The 19,076-nt window shown below is 42.4% G+C and overlaps 1 protein-coding gene across 2 annotated transcripts in view; it reads right to left on the minus strand.

Annotated features, from left to right (window-relative positions):
* Window positions 1–9,467: 9,467 nt before the first annotated feature.
* KCNK2 (potassium two pore domain channel subfamily K member 2) overlaps window positions 9,468–19,076 on the minus strand; it is a 211,503-nt gene continuing 201,894 nt past the window's right edge. For both annotated transcript variants that reach the window (XM_084623765.1, XM_084623766.1), the window contains one exon: window positions 9,468–11,621. In XM_084623765.1, coding sequence (XP_084479891.1) covers window positions 11,304–11,621 — 318 coding nt within the window. In that variant the 3' untranslated portion in view covers window positions 9,468–11,303. The remainder of the gene's footprint in view (window positions 11,622–19,076) is intronic.

The following is a 19,076-nucleotide window of genomic DNA, read 5'->3' on the forward strand; positions in this document are numbered from 1 at the left end:
TTCCCAGCCCTGAAGAAGAGTTCTGTATAAGCTCAAATGCTTGTCTCTCTCACAACAGAAGTTGGTCCAATAAAAGATATTACCTCACCCACCCTGTCTCTCTAATATCCCGGGACCAACATGGCTACAACAACACTACATACATTTTTGCCACTGTCACCAGTGCTGAGTGCTTGGCACAGCAATAGTGTGTGTGTGTCACTGCATGATTACACTAAGAGAGGAGCATAGGCAATTAGAAACCCAGGTCCATGATGAAGTTAAACTGATGCAAGTCCTGCTATGGGGACAAGGAGAAGGACATAAAGCAGCTTGCTCAAAAGGCCAAGTTGCTTCTCTTTTCCCCACCGTTTCCTACCCTTTAATAATTCACATTGTGTAAGTCCAGGGTCTTTAAAGATACTGCCCAATAGGAAGACACATAGCTTAATAGGAACAAGGGAATCTCTTTCTGGTTTTTCTCAACACACAACATAATAGTATCAAAACTCTGAGCAGCTAGGGACCTGAGCAGTGGCTGAAGATCTTTGTACCACCAGTGCAATGCAAAGGGACCTTAAACCAGCCCTAAGTGGGATGATGAACATTTTCCCCAGTGTGTATGAAACCTGGACTAGTGTAAAACCATGCAACCTGGCTTTATGCTAGTCCCTCCTTGCATCTCCCATGTAGGGGGTGAGTGGGAATGGCTGGACATGGTACAAGGTGAGGATGAGGCAGAGCCAGAGCATGATGTACCATGCCTGTTGCTGGTCAGCGGAATAGCCCGGAGAGGACCATTCCAGGTGGCACAATTTAGAACAGCCCTATAGATGCTCCAATTTGCGCCAGGGCCACTTTGACCCCCTGGCAAGCCCAGGAATGGAATAAGTGTAACTGTGGCTTAGAGCCACCTATGCCTCCACACGCTCTCCCCGCTCTGCTGTACTGAGATTGCAATTGGGGCTTGGCTCCAGGTCTTCATGCTGCTGCTCACTTTTTTCAGATTCAGCACTTGCCCTTTATATTGAGCTCACACTTCTCATTTCTAATAGAACAAAACAAAAGGAGTGCAAGCCACATACATACAGCAAAGAAATTGTTTAAACTATAGTCATTATGCAGGATGGCACTAAAGAACATAAAAATGTATTAAGTTAATTAACTATCGTCTATGGATTGAAACAGCCACATAATAATGGGCACTTACTTACTCTTATCTCTTTAGCCAATTTTACATTTACATATTGAATTTTTCAAGTTGGAATAATTGGGTTTGATTTTGTAATGAAAAGGGAAAAAGCCTTATTGTATTCCCTGTAGCTAAGAGTCTATACATATTTTCCATTGCCTTTCTTCACTTTTAGAGTGGTAGGGTCAGAGCCTGCTCTCTAGGACACCAAAGAAATATGGAGTAACTCTACTGAAGTCAATGGACTTACACTGAAATCGGAATCTGACCATAAAAATTTGTTTCAGGTCTAAACTTGGCACATGTGGTTCTCAGCCAAGAAGCACATTTTTTAATTCACCATTTAAAAAAAAAAAAAAAAGAAAAGCATGATGTTCATGTTTCAGGCTAGTGTAAAAAACCTTAGAAAACTACAAGTGCTAATTTAGTTTTAAAAATAGTTCTAATTTAATAAGAACTGTTGACCAAATTCAGAGGAGGAGCAGCAGTGCCATAGGTGAGACTGGGCTACAGCTTTGATCCTAGCTTGGCAGGTTGGATTTCATTCTTCCAACCTCTCCCCTTCCCTCTCCCCCACCCCCCAATAAAATGCAGTTCCTGAGGCTTCATGGAGGTGCCTGTATCATTACCAGTGACTCCTTATTCCCTATGGCTGCTTTAATCCTACGAGCCCTAAACCTATTTCTTATTTCATACCCCCAAAAGGAAGGCTAAAGAATAAGCTTTGTTCACCTCTCATGATACACAGTCTTTGTTGTTTGGCACTGAAATAAGACGGAATAAATTCATTTTTAATGCATGAACTGAGCTAACAGCAGCATTGCCTTATGGGGAAGTTCATTTCTGAGTCCTCCAGAAGGACAATAATGATGAAAAGAAGCCTTTGTGCCTATAAGATGTAGGGCTAATTATACTCATACAGTAAGGGGCATATTTCTCCTATTACCACTTTGCACAGCAGAGCCTAATAAATATTGCTGTTTTGCTGTAGTACAAGAAGATGTATTCTCCTGAAATTGATATTCACATCCAATGACAACTACAGGGTGGGAAAGCAAGTATGACTATTGGGCGAATTCTCTGCTCTACTCTGCAGCACACTGGCTTCACACCAGCCAGATTCCCACTGAAGTGTTCCCCCGCCACCCCCATGTAGGAGGAATCTTTGCAGCTGTTTAGCTGGCAAAGGTGGCATAACTTCTTATGCCAATCCCCCTGTGCAGGGCATAGGGGAAGGAGGAGCTATACTCCTCTAAGTCTCAAGCTCCACCAGATTAAAGGATTTTGCACCAGTGGTGTAAATTACAGCAGTACCCCTCCTGCTCCAATTTATACCAGGAGTTAGTAGTCCTGAATTAGAGAGCTGGCAATGGCTCTCTGAAGTCAACACTTTCCACCCTCTGCAAGCACAGCCTGTATTTGGAAAGAATGGCTCTTTTGGTCATATCCTCAGCTCGTGTAAATCAATGTGACTCCACTGATGTCATCTTATATTACCTGAGGATCTGGCCCCATGGATTTTCCCAAGAATCAGATTTAAAAAAAAAAAACCCTCAGAAATCTTAGTTGGTTTTTCCGCAGATGATTTTTTTCAGGAAAATTCTGAGTAGTATAAAATAAGGGGAAACTTTGGACAAAAGGACCATCTTGAAGACAACTTTAAGATAAATCTTAAATTTGTCCTATTTAAGGGTTCCTTAACTTCTGAAAAGACCCAAGTATTATTACTACCATCTTCACAGACAAGGCAAAAGCCAGACACATGTAGGGCCAGATCCTCGGCTGCTCTAAATTGGCATGAATGGAACTAAGCCAGTTTACAGCAGCTCATGGTCTGGCCTAAAGTAATCTAGCAAATTTAGTCTCTGTCTCCTCTGAACCAAATTTGGCTAAACTGCGGTGATGTTGAAAACTCATATGTATCATTTTACAAACACTTTTTAGACCCAGCTATGTAATATAGAGTATCCAATTACTAGTGATAAAAATCAGTAGTAGATGACTTTTTAAATTATAAAGACTAAAGCTATTTCAAGCTGCTGTTCATCCACCAGAAAATACTGTTATTTATTACTAACTAGAGGATGAGTTTTTCCCATCTGGTTCTTTACTGTATGCACATCACATGTCTTTCCCTGGAGAAGGAAGATCTGACTGCGTGCATTTATTCTCTATGATTAGCTAGCATTAACAATTGGGTTAATAAAGTAAATCCCTTTCAGGAGTAGCCACTAAGCAGATTTACTAGCAAAAGTCATTGTAAACATGACTACAGAAATAGTCCCCTTTCGTCTGTAGACACGGTACTGTACCCAAGCTATCTAATAAATGGAAATAGAAATGACTAGTAACAATGGAGAAGAAATTGACTGAATGAAGGAATTCTGCTATTATGATTCAAATCACAAAAAGCTTTAGATACCTGAGGCCCTGGTGTATTTTCCAAAACATAGAAAAGTGAGTTGTTGTCGCTATAATTTGCTGTGTAGCAATTAGAGTGTTCTTAATGTTACAACATTCATGAAATTTGTGGGAAACCTTTTACATATTCTGGAATGGTTAATTCTTACTTAGGACCAAGATATAATAGCCAGAAAATAGGACACTGACAGAGTTGCCCCGTCATCACTGATGGAGAAAGATTGCTAATGATGCATAAAAAGTCATTGGATTCTGAAAAAAATACTGAACCAAATTGTACCATGCCAAATTAGTGTCGAGAACAGTAAAATCTATACTGCTGAATTTGGTATTGTAATTTTAAAACGATGGACTACATTTTCATATTACGGTATCAGGCACAAACAAACTTGGGTCCCAGAACAAAGCAGTATATCAGCTACTGTCTATGAAATAAAGAATAAAACAAAATTATTCTATGATAAATAATTAGGTTTGTAAACTTTTTCAACAAGTTGATTTTATGGTTCCTGATTGCCAGAACAGCAATGTAAAAAAAATGGAAATTCTCCAGCCTTCTAGTTATAGCATATAGCACTCTATCCACAAGGGCTATTGGGGTTAATGCTCTCCTCCACCCCTACCCCCACCCCATGCTGGTTGTTTGGGAGCACAATAGTAACTTGGGCTAAGGTAAGCTCTCTCCCACACCAATCAGGTCAGACGAGAAGGAATTGCCACTCTGTGACTCAGTCACAATTCTTCCTGTGGTTGTGCAGCCTACGTGTAACGCCTCATACAGGATTAGACCTCAGGGCATAAGTTAGAATTATATTGTCAGCAGTGTGTTTGCAAAGTAGTTACTGTATATTGTCTGAGGAATCCAAAAGTGTCATATTAGAGAATTCCAACAAATAGTAAGCCTGCTGCACCAGACATAGCACAGGCAATGGCAAAGACAACAGAGGTTTTATCCAACTGCTCCACTGACACATTTCAGCTCAGGTTTACTAATACAATGTGTTATCTGTCAAGGAGAAAGAAATGAGTCATATCGTTTGGTGGCATTTGAGTCTGTAAAGGTCACAAACATGTCAGATCGGTCAAGTCATTTTGGTGCTTCTATGACCGTCCCTTTTTTGTGCTATTGGCTTGTGTTCATTAGTAGTGAAATTGAAAATGACACTCTACCAAGATATGTAAAAATCTTGCCCAGCCTTAATAAAGCAGCAAATGCCATGGCAGGCTGAGAACAGTTCTCTGCACATATAAAGGAAAATAGGTCTAAAAGGGGAATTTGGTGCAGTCCTAACAATAGTTATTATGGCTCTACATTGGCTATGTTGGACTAGCATATTTAATAATTTAACACATTTGGAAGGAAAAAAGGAGCTGTCCTGGAACTTCAAAAGACAAGAAAGATCTGATTTTTATGTTAAAACATAAATTTTTGCCAGTATGTTACAATAATAATAAATAATAATAATAAGATATCTTTCAAGAAGCTGTGTAAATGCATGTTCAGCCCCTATAGAATTTGTGATACGATTCTGTATCTGGGGCAGTGGGGGAGTGGGGAGGAGGAGGGGAGAAATCTTCAGCTAAAATTAATGTTACAGGGCCTACTGTAAACTCCACCAGTTTACACCATCTGACCTATTGCACATTTTTGTCTTCATTCACTAAACTTCTAAACACTAGAACAAAACATTTTACAAATAAAGGCCACACCCACCTATACTTTGTCCCATTAAGACAGGATTTGGCCTACAATTTAAAGGGAAAGAGATAATTTCTTGAGAGATAAAAAAATGTAACAGATTCCCTGTGTACTGAAGTCTTAAACAGGAGTCTTCCCCCTCCAAATCAACTCCAAAAATCATTGTGAATAAATGTTAAAATGATTTAACAAGTAGTAATAATAATAGTGTGCTTTTCATCCTAGGATCTTAAAACAATGTACACCTCACAGCAGGCCTCTGAGGTGGCAAGTGTTCTTAAAATACCCCATTAGAGCTTGATAACTGGAGACAAATAGTGTTCTCTGATTTTGGATGATCTAGGTTTTAAGTGTCCAACCCACAGGCCTAATTTTCAGAGGTACTGAACACCAGCAGCTCCCATTAAATGTAATATGCTCAGCCTCTCTTAAAATCAGGCCCAAAGTGTCTCAGGCTGGACTCCCAAAAGCACTGGAAGCACGCACAATTAATAAACACTTTTGAAAATTTGTGCCTTAGTGACTTGCCCAGGGAACACTGCAAATCAGTGGCAGAGTTAAGAATAGAATTCAGTAGTAAGGAATGTGCTGAATGTAAGCACAGAACTCCAGAACCCCCGATATCAGAGTAGGAAGATGGGGTTCATTTAGCCCCCCATCTGCCCTTCTCACAGGTGCCTTCCTGCTAAATCCCCTACAACTATCCCCTCATCCTAGATCCGAGGGCACCCACACATTACAATAAATGTTTTCAGGAGGCCACAGGGTCCTGCTCCCCATCCCTATACCCTCCCTTTGTGGCTGGTGATGCTCTCTATCCTCTTGGTTTTCAAAAGTGTTGAGAATGATTTAGGAGAAAGGCCTTGTACAGGTCACTGCTGCTCAATCCATATAGTGCATCTGGGAGTGCAGAGACCTGATAATCCCCTAGCATGTTAACTAGGAAACCTTAGGAAGATAACAAGTGTATAGCTGATAAAGCTCTCAGGGTTTTCCTCACTATTGCATTAAGAATTATGAGGCATCTTTGTTGTCTGTTAATAAAGTATTTATTTTGTTAACGTTGCTATTGGGGAGTGGAAGAAAGCGTATCCCTAGGAGGTCCACCCTTGTTGGAGGAAACAGCTATCTGCCATCGGGAAGACCCTTATTAGGGCTGAGGGGGCTGTTGCCTCAGGAAGATAATCTCTCTGAAAACACCTAGTTGCAGGGGGTGGCTGTGGATTTCTCCTGGAAGTATGAGTTCTGAACCACCCAAGTGAACCAATACCTGCTGCTTAACCCCACTTGACATGGCTCACCCAAAATGAACCCTGCAAAATTTACACGCTGATGAGTTCTGACTCTCAGTGCCAAGCACCAATCACTATATTTATGGGTCATCATATGGACCCACGGGAAGGAGGCCCTTGAAGAATTCCACCTGGATTTCAACAATTTCCACCCCACCATCAACCTCCACCTGGACTAGTCCACACAAGAGATCTACTTCCTGGACACTACAGTGCAAATAAGTGATGGTCACATAACCACCACCCTATACCGGAAACCTACTGACTGCTATTCTTACCTACATGCCTCCAGCTTCCATCCAGGACACATCACATGATCCATTGTCTACAGCCAAGCCCTAAGATACAACCGCATTTGATCCAATCCCTCAGACAGGGACAAATACCTACAAGATCTCTATCAAGCATTCTTACAACTACAATACCGACCTGGAGAAGTGAGGAAACAGGTTGACAGAGCAAGACGGGTACAGAGAAGTCACCTACTACAGGACAGGCCCAACAAGGAAAATAACAGAACACCACTGGCCATCACGTACAGCCCCCAGCTAAAACCTCTCCAGTGCATCATCAACTATCTACAACCTATCCTGGAGGACGATCCCCCACTCTCACAGGCCTTGGGAGGCAGGCCAATCCTCCGTTACAGACAGCCCCCCAACCTGAAGCAAATACTCACCAGCAACTACACACCACACCACAGAAACACTAACCCAGGAATCAATCCCTGTAACAAACCCTGTTGCCTTCTCTGTCCCCGTATCCACTCTAGCAACACCATCATAGGACCCAACCACATCAGCCACACCATCAGGGGCTCATTCACCTGCACATTTACTAATGTGATATATGCCATCATGTGCCAGCAATGTGCCTCTGCCATGTACATTGGCCAAACCAGACAGTCTCTGCATAAAAGGATAAATGGACACAAATCAGACATCAGGAATGGTAACATACAAAAGCCAGTAGGAGAACACTTCAGTCTTCCTGGACACTCAATAACAGATTTAAAAGTAGCCATTCTTCAACAAAATAACTTCAAAAACAGACTTCAAAGAGAAACTGCAGAGCTACAATTCATTTGCAAACTTAACACCATCAATTTGGGCTTGAATAGGGACTGGCTGGCTCACTACAAAAGCAATTTTCCCTCTCTTGGTATTGACACCGCCTCATCAATTATTGGGAGTGGACCACATCCACCCTGACTGAATTGGCCTTCAGCATTCGTTCTCCACTTGTAAGGTAACTCCCTTCTCTTCATGTGCCAATATATATTTATGCCTGTATCTGTAATTTTCACTCCATGCATCTGAAGAAGTGGGGTTTTTTACCCACGAAAGCTAATGCCCAAAGAAATCGGTTAGTCTTTAAGGTGCCACTGGACTCCTTGTTGTTTTTGTACATTTACACAATGGATCGAACAATGGATAAAGGCCATGAGATAAGGGGGACCCATTCCACTCCTGAAATGATATCAAAGGAATGTCTGTGAATAGCATGATAACTTTAATTTCTTGATCACCTTTGGTTTATTTTATTACATAAAGATTAAAGATTGCTGACTCAGTGTTGCTAGTTTTAGAGCCAAATTCAGCTCTGTGTTACTTCATTGACTTCAGTAGGGTTTCACAAGTGTAAATCAGGGCTCAGTTTGGCACTTATTTTGTCCTGATGAATTTAAGTGTTAGATGATATACAAAAGAGTATATCAGTAGGTACAGTATATTCCAAGGGAAGGGACTTATACAGTATATATTGTGACAAAGTTTCTCCTCTGCCTTGGTGGGTTCTGCGCTTTCTGGCTGATTTGCTCACCTTAGAGATTCACGGCAGCCCTCAGTTTGCCATTTACTCAGCTAACCTCATCACTGGCCAGCATGGGGGAAATGGAGAACAATCTCTGCAGTCTCTGTTGTCCCACCTAGTGGGTCGGGGACAGGCCAGATCCCTTTCCAAGTTAGACCTTCCCTTCTGGTGTGTCTCACAGACCAGGTCAACTCCTCCTGTGTCAGATAGGGAGTTGGGGCGGGGGGGAACCTCTACACTGGGTTCCAGCCCAGGGCCCTGTGGATAGCAGCTGTCTAAAACGTCTCCTGTATCAGCTGCCTGACAGCTACAACTCCCTGGGTTACTTGCCCATGGCCTCCCCCGAGCACCTTATTTATCCTCGCCGCAGGATCTTCCTCCTGAAGCCTGATAACGCTTGTACTCCTCGGTCCTCCAGCACCACACCTTCTCACTCCCTGCTCCTTGTGCATGCCCCACTAACTGATGGGAGGTCCTTTTTAAACCAGGTGTCCTGATTAGCCTGCTTGCCATAATTGATTCTAGTAAGTTCTTAATTGGCTTCAGGTGTCTTAATTAGCTTGCCTGTCTTAATTGATTCTAGCAGGTTCCTGATTGCTCTAGGGCAGCCCCTGCTCTGGTCACTCAGGGAACGGAAAACTATTCATCCAGTGGCCAGTACATTTGCGTTCTACCAGACTCCTGCCCCCAACTGGTCTGGGTCTGTCACAATATATACATTATATTCCAAGACTTATATTTTCTAATTGAAAAGTGTATTAGAATCGAAATTCAGTCCTGCCAAATTCCTTTTAAAAATGGCCACAAAACAAAATTTAAAGGTGTAGCAACCCGAAGAACATTACTGTTTAATATTTAGAAAAAATGTTTTGATTGTTGGAGTCAAGTTCTTCTTTTCATTGTTAAACCATCTTAAATTCAAGCAGGCTGCAAACGAGTATAAAGACTGTAACCTTTGAGCCCTCAAACAGCTGGTGTCTCAAGTGATTTCTCAGCATTCTGGTGGGACAGCAGCAAGCAGGAGACTCAGAAAAGCTTATTTTAAGTAAAAACTTTATTTTTCATTACAATTCACAGTTTATACATGGCAAGAAGAGCTTCTCACCACGTGGACATTCAGAACACTGTGCTGGGAGAGGCAGGGGTCTTTTTCTTTTAAAAGAGCATGGCCTGGTACTAATTCATGGAACTTTCCTTAATTTAAAAGCTTACTCTCTGTAAATGTTAATTGACTGATATTTACACTGATAGCATTGATTAATCAGAGAACAAGATTAAGCATCCAGAACATTAACATTCATATTTTGTATGTTATCTAATGGTCAGAAATGCTACAAATTTGTCATTTTCATCATGGCCAATCAACAAAGTCTAATTTTTCTTTAATTTGCACAGAGCCTAAATTATTCCCTTAGGGCTTGTTATATTCATTTTATGTACAGCCAGCTTACAATAGACTAAAATATGAAAAAATTTTAAAAAGACCAAATTATCCATTCCTTGTTTTTATCCTGCATTCCTTCTGAGTCTCACACACAACTATAAACAAAACAACAGATATAGAATTAAAGTCAATGCTTTTCTTTAAAACCAATACAGAAACCCCATGGATTGGCTTCAGATCTGCATATCATCAGCCTGTCCTATCTGAACAATCATTGGCATTCAGATTGTGCTATTTATCAGCTTTCCTTCATGTCTGTATTTGTATTCAGAGAAGTCTGTATTTTATATGTAGAAAGTCACAGTGATACCAGTTTCAATTGCATTCCCACATCAGTCATAGTTCTGGTGTAGGCAACCAATGTACAGTGTGACATTCAGGAAAGCACTCCAATAGGATCCAGTAGGAGCCTGGTGTGACTTGGCTTAAATAAAAAGTTTAAAATTCTTTTCAGAGAGTAACTTTCTGGCAGCAGATTTATGATTATTAGAAATTGCTGTGGTATTTTTCTGTAATGTTTTAATGAGTATGGTTATTAGAATGCACCAATTAAAAACATTTCCACATTGTATTAACTTCTACTTCCTCTTGTGATCTAGCAAATAATTTAATTACACATAACTGGAGATTTTTGGTAATCTGACACATGGGATAACATTGCTAAACAATTCTTGAAAAATAAAACCCAAAATGGATCCATAAATTCTACAGGTCTGGTTCTAATATAGTGTGAGCTTGCATCACCTGGATGAGAGTAAAATAAATATTTTCAGGGGACATTTTTGCAACTCTTGTAACTGCCGTGCCTTTAAAGCTAGATTTAGGAGTGTCCTTTGATGTCTGTTGATTTTTGGCATCCATTCTCAATGCTGGTATCTTCACTAAAGACACCTTTAAAACATCATCATTTCAGGCAAGATGAAAGCTCAAATGAAATACATTACTCATGCAAAAAACAAACAAACAAACACAAACCATGTAAGAGTTATAGAGGTTCTGTTTCTTCAAAAGATAAGGCACTGACAAAAATTTCTTAGGTAAAAGGCTGCATAAGAATTTCTTGCCATTTACAAATGTGTTGTAGTCCATAAATGGTCCATTCCTAGGCTCAGTAAGGTAGACCCTGAAAATGTAAGGACTGATCCCTCAAAGCTACATTGTTAACATAAACAAATATAATTCATTATTTAGGCCATATGGCACATTAGGAGAAATGAACAACAGTCTGAGCACAAAAAGGCATTGGACGTTGCTTGCTCCAGCATCTATCAACAACAGAAATTCCATTCATCTTGTGTCTGAAGAGATATGATGGTGACACTGAATCCCTATCGTGGTGGTTTCTGTTGAACTCATGCACATGTATAAAATGTTACTAGCATCAATCATGGATAGGAAAAAAAAAGAAGTATATGGCTAGTTTAAGCCAAAAGCTTCTCCAAGGATCGGCATCCAAAGTCAGCACTACTTAATGTTTTCAATCACAGCAATATCTTCCGCTGCACAGTGAGGAGTCAAACCATTCATATAAATGCTGTCTGTCTTTGTTAGAGCAGGCAAGATGTCCTTCTCGCTGCAGAGGTGGTTGACTGACAGGGTTCTCTTGCAAGGGGTCAGATCTTGACTGTGGTTGACAGCGAGCTCTGCAGAGAGCTTCCTTTTGATGGAGGTAGCCCGTTGAAACTTGTCATAAATCTCCACACTTAGACGCCTGCGGGTTTCTTTGAACTCTGCCGTGACATTGGCTGTCCATTCGGCAGCGTGAGCTCTGAACTCTCCCACCTGCAACACACACAATGAAAGAGAAGGGGAGAGAAACACAACATGACTAGACACTTCAAGGATGGTTTATATTCAGGACCCCAGAATGAATAGAGAACAAAACTGTTGCCCATTGGCACAACTCTTTTTTGGTTCAGGTTTACCTTTTGTTAAAAAAAAAGCCTAGTTTCATAGAGTTATATTCTTTCGTCCAAAAGGAAGACATATTAATACAACAAGAGCTAAGAATGACATTAAACACAACAACAACAAAAATCTATACAGTGAAAAATGTACAAGCTGATTTATATGGAATCAATAAGGGGAAGTTTCCTTTAAAAATGAGGTCCTGACAGTTGAGAACAACCCAGCTGGCCGGGGGGGTGTTGAATTCCCAGAAATCCAGACTGTGTTATGTATTGTTACCAGGGGAGATGTACAGGGTTATTTATGGACACACTTACTGTCTGTGTAAAGATCTCTGTGAAGCTTGCCACAGGATTTTCTAAATATAGATGGAAAGGGCTTTTTAAAGAAAAATGGCAGCTGCTTGTATTCTATTTTTAGCGCATGTTCAAAACAAGGATTAATGTAAGTGACAGTTTTAGTCAAGTCAGCAATATGCTTTACTTTTTCTTTCCATTTCAACTAAGTCTGTTATTTCAAATAGAGAAAGGAATAGGATTACAATGTGGGACTCGAGGGCTGTCACTAATTATCCTGAAATGAAACCATGTCCACTAGTCAGAGAGCAGAGATGTTGTGGAGTCTCACAGCTCTATGATTCTATTGCCATTATGAAAATCCCTCCATTCTGATTGGCTACGGGAGGTGTTCTGATTTGCATAATGACTGCTATTTCTCAATTAGGAAATATGCAGATCCCTGCACTATGACTGGTTCCTGCTCTCAGCACTCCAAATGCATTTGCCAGGAACCAACACAGGGGCTTATTATCCACTCTCAGTGAAGACAGCAGTCTTTCAACCATGTTTCTCCTCAACTTTACACTCCGCTTAGCTTTCAGTATCAGCAGGCCTGAAGAACATGTGTGCGCGCACACATGCATATGGGTGTGGGCAGGGGGTAGGGAGAGTCCAAAATTACCCTTTACCTCCCTGTGCCCAAAATGTTCAGCCTTTTGACCACTTGAAATAGGAAAGGCACTCTTTTTTGGAGAGGGGGTAAATGGAGCAAAGAAAAAGATAAGAGGATGGAGAGAAGTAAGAGAGATGGAAAGTGGGGGTGGTGAAAAAGGAGAGAAAAGCTTTTAAATATACTGTTACAAAACTTATTTTTTTTAAGGGAGCTGTGTGGGGGTTAGGGTTTCTTGCTAAGTAGCAAAGGCCTGGGAGGTGCTGAGGTGTAGCAATGGGAGGAAATGGATAAGAGGAGGGAGAAAATGTTTTCATACAAGTACGTGGAGGGGGATTCCTCTAAATTTGGCAATAACCTTACACTGCGCTGATATGAACCTCAGCCTCTGACTTTATTTAACATTAACACACTGGCCTTTAACTGTACTTAGCCCAGGATACAGTTATTACACCAAGCAGAGAAAACCCTCCATTTACCATTTAAAATAAATGAAGAGGACTCCTTGGAATGATTAGGTTGTTTTTCAGGGTTTTGTGTTTTTTGTTTTTTTCAATTAAACTCAGGAACAGATATTTTTGGAGGTTTTTTTTCCCTTAAGTCTCCACTTTTCAGACTGTTTTAATGGTAAGTTAGGCTCAGAAAGGAGATGGTAGAGTAGACTAATGTAAATCCAAAGCATAGCACATTAAAAGAATTAAACCACTTAAACAAATTACTCTAATTTGTAGTGCGGAGTCCCAGAATTTCAATCACTGGCAAACAAGCAGTGACAAGGTGAGCACATATTTGTTCACAAAAATCAAATGAAAATAAAGTCAGAGAAACAAGAGGCTTTGCCTTTAAAATGATTATGTACATTAGCTCTGGAAGGTGGCTACAGGGCTATGTATATTTTGCAGTGCCGCTGGAAACAGAAACACAATGGTGGTAAAAGTTATCAGCTCACGGAGGAATGATAAGGGGGTGTTTAATCCAGCTTTTCTTCTCATTGCACAAACAAAAAAGCCCCCAGATCCAAAGGTCATGTTATTAAATCTGTACATCATTCAACTTCAATAGAATTACACCAAAAATGAATGGGGCCTAATATGTATATTTTTAAAACAAGGATTCTTTTCAGTTTTGCATAGCAGTTTACGCTAGCTGAATAATTAATCAGTATTCAAGCCGGGCTAAAAGTAACACTGACATATGTACTTCAGATTTTAGAACAATAAAGCTTGTGATACCTACAGATTTTATCTGTGCCAGTATTTTTCTTAATTGTAAACAAGTAATGAAAAAAACCCCACCAGAACAATGAGCTAGATCCTCCCCTACATTAGGGCAGCTTTCCCCTACTGAACTGGTGTAAAGCTATCCTAAGAACGGCTTTCCCAACGACTAGAAGATCCCCTTGAGAAGGGGAATCCTTAGATGGCACAGAAAAAGCGTATGGGTTGTGTTATGATAATTGGCTCTACAAAGTTACCCTAAGATCCATTGTAAAAAGTATGTGAAAGTTCATAAGATGTTACAATAACCACAAATAATAGGTCAGTTGTTTACAACGATGAATGTTACAATAGATGCAAGAAAACCACACAGAGAAACGATTAGTCCAATCCAAATGGCCTACTGATATAAATCAAGGACTGTGGTGAGATTATACTTGGTAAACAAGACAATGTGGGAACAAAGTTACCTGTGCCAAATTTGTCCTTACAGAAATGGATTTAATTGGTGGACAAAACAATGAGGATATATGCCAACAGCTTTAATCCTTTTGGGACAGTTCATCCCCTAATGTGCCAGCATTCAACACCTCTCAACTCTTCTAAAGGACTCACTTCCTGAGAGGAAGGCTGGCTGGCCTTGCTCGCCTTGCTCTTGTTTAAGGAACTTTGTCTTCCCATTTAAGAGCTGAAAGTCATTATATTATCTTGACATCCAGTCTGCGGCGAACAGCAGAGAGGATAACAGAGGGAGTTTGCCTGGGATCTGTCTGAGAGGAGGTATGCTAAGGGCTGCATTAGGGAGGCTGTGTTGGTGAGTATCTGAGTGTCTGTTGTGGGGACAGTTTGACTGTGTGCTTGACTGGTTGTTTGAAAAGTGTGAATTGGGAGTGCTTTGTTCCAGGTGAGCCTTGAGTGGGCCTGACTGTTATAAAAAGCCAGTCAGCTGAGCGGCGAACAGCAGAGAGGCTAACAGAGGGAGTTTGCCTGGGAGTTCGCCCGGGGAGAGCCCACTTAGGCTTACATCTTGCTGGCTTCTCCAATCAGTTTCTACAACTCCTGAGGAAGCTCGTAGAAGGAAGGTAATATGGATGGGGAGCGTTCAGCTGTTGTGACCTGCACTGGATGTGCCATGTTAGTCTTTCTTCCACAGGACAGAAGCGACTTTGTCTGTACAAAGTGCAAGCTGGTCTCCATATTGGAGGAGAAGGTTCAAGGTCTGGAGAAACAAATATTGACCCTGCGTTGCATAACACAAAATCTTCAGTTTCTCAACAGACATCAGGATATGGTTCTACAGGCACAATGTTCTGAAGATTCAGAACAGGCTGTGCAGCGGGGACAGGAGGACAGTGAAGAAATTTGGCAGCATGTGACCTCCAGAAGAAGAAAGGGGAGCGTCCAGGTACCAGCAGCACAGATACAGGTAAGCAACCATTTTCGTGTTCTCTCCACAGGTACTAATGCGGAGAGTGGACTAGATAATACATCTGAGGGAAGGGAACAGAAGGAGACTCCGCCGATTGGAAGGCATGAAATGCACTGTCCTAGGGATGGCGGTTCCACGACCACCACTCTGAAGAGGAGGAGGCAGGTGGTGGTGGTCGGGGACTCTCTCCTCAGCGGGACTGAGTCATCTTCCGCCCCGACCGGGAAAACCAAGAAGTCTGCTGCTTGCCAGAAGCTAGGATTCATGATGTGACGGAGAGACTGCCGAGACTCATCAAGCCCTCGGATCGCTACCCCTTCCTTCTCCTCCATGTGGGCACCAATGATACTGCCAAGAATGACCTTGAGCGGATCACTGCAGACTATGTGGCTCTGGGAAGAAGGATAAAGGAGTTTGAGGCACAAGTGGTGTTTTCATCCATCCTCCCCGTAGAAGGAAAAGGCCTGGGTAGAGACCGTCGAATCGTGGAAGTCAACGAATGGCTATGCAGGTAGTGTCGGAGAGAAGGCTTTGGATTCTTTGACCATGGGATGGTGTTCCAAGAAGGAGGAGTGCTAGGCAGAGATGAGCGCCACCTAACGAAGAGAGGGAAGAGCATCTTCGGAAGCAGGCTGGCTAACCTAGTGAGGAGGGCTTTAAACTAGGTTCACCGGGGGAAGGAGACAAAAGCCCTGAGGTAAGTGGGAACGTGGGATATTGGGAGGAAGCATGAGCAGGAGAACGTGAAAGGGGAGGGCTCCTGCCTCATATTAAGAAAGCAGGACAAACAGCAAGTTATCTCAAGTGCCTATACACAAATGCAAGAAGCCTGGGAAACAAGCAGGGAGAACTGGAAGTCCTGGCACAGTCAAGGAATTATGATGTGATTGGAATAACAGAGACTTGGTGGGATAACTCACATGACTGGAGTACTGTCATGGATGGATATAAACAGTTCAGAAAGGACAGGCAGGGCAGAAAAGGTGGGGGAGTTGCATTGTATGTAAGAGAGCAGTATGACTGCTCAGAGCTCCGGTATGAAACTGCAGAAAAACCTGAGTGTCTCTGGATTAAGTTTAGAAGTGTGAGCAACAAGGGTGATGTCGTGGTGGGAGTCTGCTATAGACCACCGGATCATGGGGATGCGGTGGACGAGGCTTTCTTCCGGCAGCTAACAGAAGTTACTAGATCACAGGCTCTGGTTCTTATGAGAGATTTCAATCACCCTGATATCTGCTGGGAGAGCAATACAGCGGTGCACAGACAATCCAGGAAGTTTTTGGAAAGTGTAGGGGACAATTTCCTGGTGCAAGTGCTGGAGGAACCAACTAGGGGCAGAGTTCTTCTTGACATGCTGCTCACAAACAGGGAAGAATTAGTAGGGGAAGCAAAAGTGGATGAGAATCTGGGAGGCAGTGACCATGAGATGGTAGAGTTCAGGATCCTGACACAAGGAAGAAAGGAGAGCAGCAGAATACGGACCCTCGACTTCAGAAAAGCAGACTTTGACAACCTCAGGGAACTGATGGGCAGGAGCCCTTGGGAGAATAACATGAGGGGGAAAGGAGTCCAGGAGAGCTGGCTATACTTTAAAGAATCTTTATGGAGGTTACAGGGACAAACCACCCGATGTGTAGAAAGAATAGTAAATATGGCAGGCGACCAGCTTGGTTTAACAGTGAATCCTTGCTGATCTTCAACACAAAAAAGAAGCTTACAAGAAGTGGAAGATTGGACAAATGACCAGGGAAGAGTATAAAAATATTGCTCAGGCATGCAGGAGTGAAATCAGGAAGGCCAAATCACACTTAGAGTTGCATCTAGCAAGAGATGTTAAGAGTAACAAGAAGGGTTTCTTCAGGTATGTTAGCAACAAGAAGAAAGTCAAGGGAAGTTTGGGCCCCTTACTGAATGAGGGAGGCAACCTAGTGACAGAGGATGTAGAAAAAGCTAATGTACTCAATGCTTTTTTTGCCTCTGTCTTCAAGAACAAGGTCAGCTCCCAGACTCCTGCACTGGGCAGCACAGCATGGGGAGGAGGTGACCAGCCCTCTGTGGAGAAAGAAGTGGTTCGGGACTGTTTAGAAAAGCTGGACGTGCACAAGTCCATGGGGCCGGATGTGCTGCATCCGAGAGTGCTAAAGGAATTGGCGGGTGTGATTGCAGAGCCATTGGCCATTATCTTTGAAAACTCATGGCGATCGGGGGAGGTCCCGGATGACTGGAAAAAGGCTAATGTAGTGCCAATCTTTAAAAAAGGGAAGAAGGAGGATCCTGGGAACTACAAGCCAGTCAGCCTCACCTCAGTCCCTGGAAAAATCATGGAGCAGGTCCTCAAGGAATCAATTCTGAAGCACTTAGAGGAGAGGAAAGTGATCAGGAACAGTCAGCATGGATTCACCAAGGGAAAGTCATGCCTGACTAATCTAATTGCCTTCTATGATGAGATAACTGGCTCTGTGGATGAGGGGAAAGCAGTGGACGTGTTATTCCTTGACTTTAGCAAAGCTTTTGACATAGTCTCCCACAGTATTCTTGCCAGCAAGTTAAAGAAGTATGGGCTGGATGAATGGACGATAAGGTGGATAGAAAGCTGGCTAGATTGTCGGGCTCAACGGGTAGTGATCAATGGCTCCATGTCTAGTTGGCAGCCGGTATCAAGTGGAGTGCCCCCAGGGTTGGTCCTCGGGCCAGTTTTGTTCAATATCTTCATTAATGATCTGGAGGATGGTGTGGATTGCACCCTTAGGAAGTTTGCAGATGACACTAAACTGGGAGGAGAGGTAGATACACTGGAGTGTAGGGATAGGATACAGAGGGCCCTAGACAAATTAGAGGATTGGGCCAAAAGAAATCTGATGAGGTTCAACAAGGACAAGTGCAGAGTCCTGCTCTTAGGATGGAAGAATCCCAGGCACCGCTACAGACTAGGGACCGAATGGCTCCACAGTAGTTCTGCAGAAAAGGACCTAGGTGTTACAGTGGACGAGAAGCTGGATATGAGTCAACAGTGTGCCCTTGTTGCCAAGAAGGCCAATGGCATTTTGGGCTGTATAAGTAGGGGCATTGCCAGCAGATCGAGGGACGTGATCATTCCCCTCTATTCGACATTGGTGAGGCCTCATCTGGAGTACTGTGTCCAGTTTTGGGCCCCACACTACAAGAAGGATGTGGAAAAACTGGAAAACGTCCAGCGGAGGGCAACAAAAATGATTAGGGGACTGGAACACATGACTTATGAGGAGAGGCTGAGGGAACTGGGATTGTTTAGTCTGCGGAAGAGAAGAATGAGGGGGGATTTGATAGCTGCTTTCAACTACCTGAAAGGGGGTTCCAAAGAGGATGCATCTAGACTGTTCTCAGTGGTAGCAGAAGACAGAACGAGGAATAATGGTCTCAAGTTGCAGTGGGGGAGGTTTAGGTTGGATATTAGGAAAAACTTTTTCACTAGGAGGGTTGTGAAACACTGGAATGCGTTACTTAGGGAGGTGGTGGAATCTCCTTCCTTAGAGGTTTTTTAAGGTCAGGCTTGACAATGCCCTGCTGGGATGATTTAGTTGGGAATTGGTCCTGCTTTGAGCAGGGGGTTGGACTACATGACCTCCTGAGGTCCCTTCCAACCCTGATATTCTATGATTCTATGATTCTTCAGCCCACCAGTTGGGATATCTAATTGCCAGCACCACAAAGGTACCTAAGATCCTGTATTGTATTCCCTTCCCTTGTGTTATTTCC

The sequence above is a fragment of the Lepidochelys olivacea genome, assembly GCF_965140295.1.
Source record: "Lepidochelys olivacea isolate rLepOli2 genome assembly, chromosome: 3".
Taxonomy (NCBI): Eukaryota; Metazoa; Chordata; order Testudines; family Cheloniidae; genus Lepidochelys; species Lepidochelys olivacea.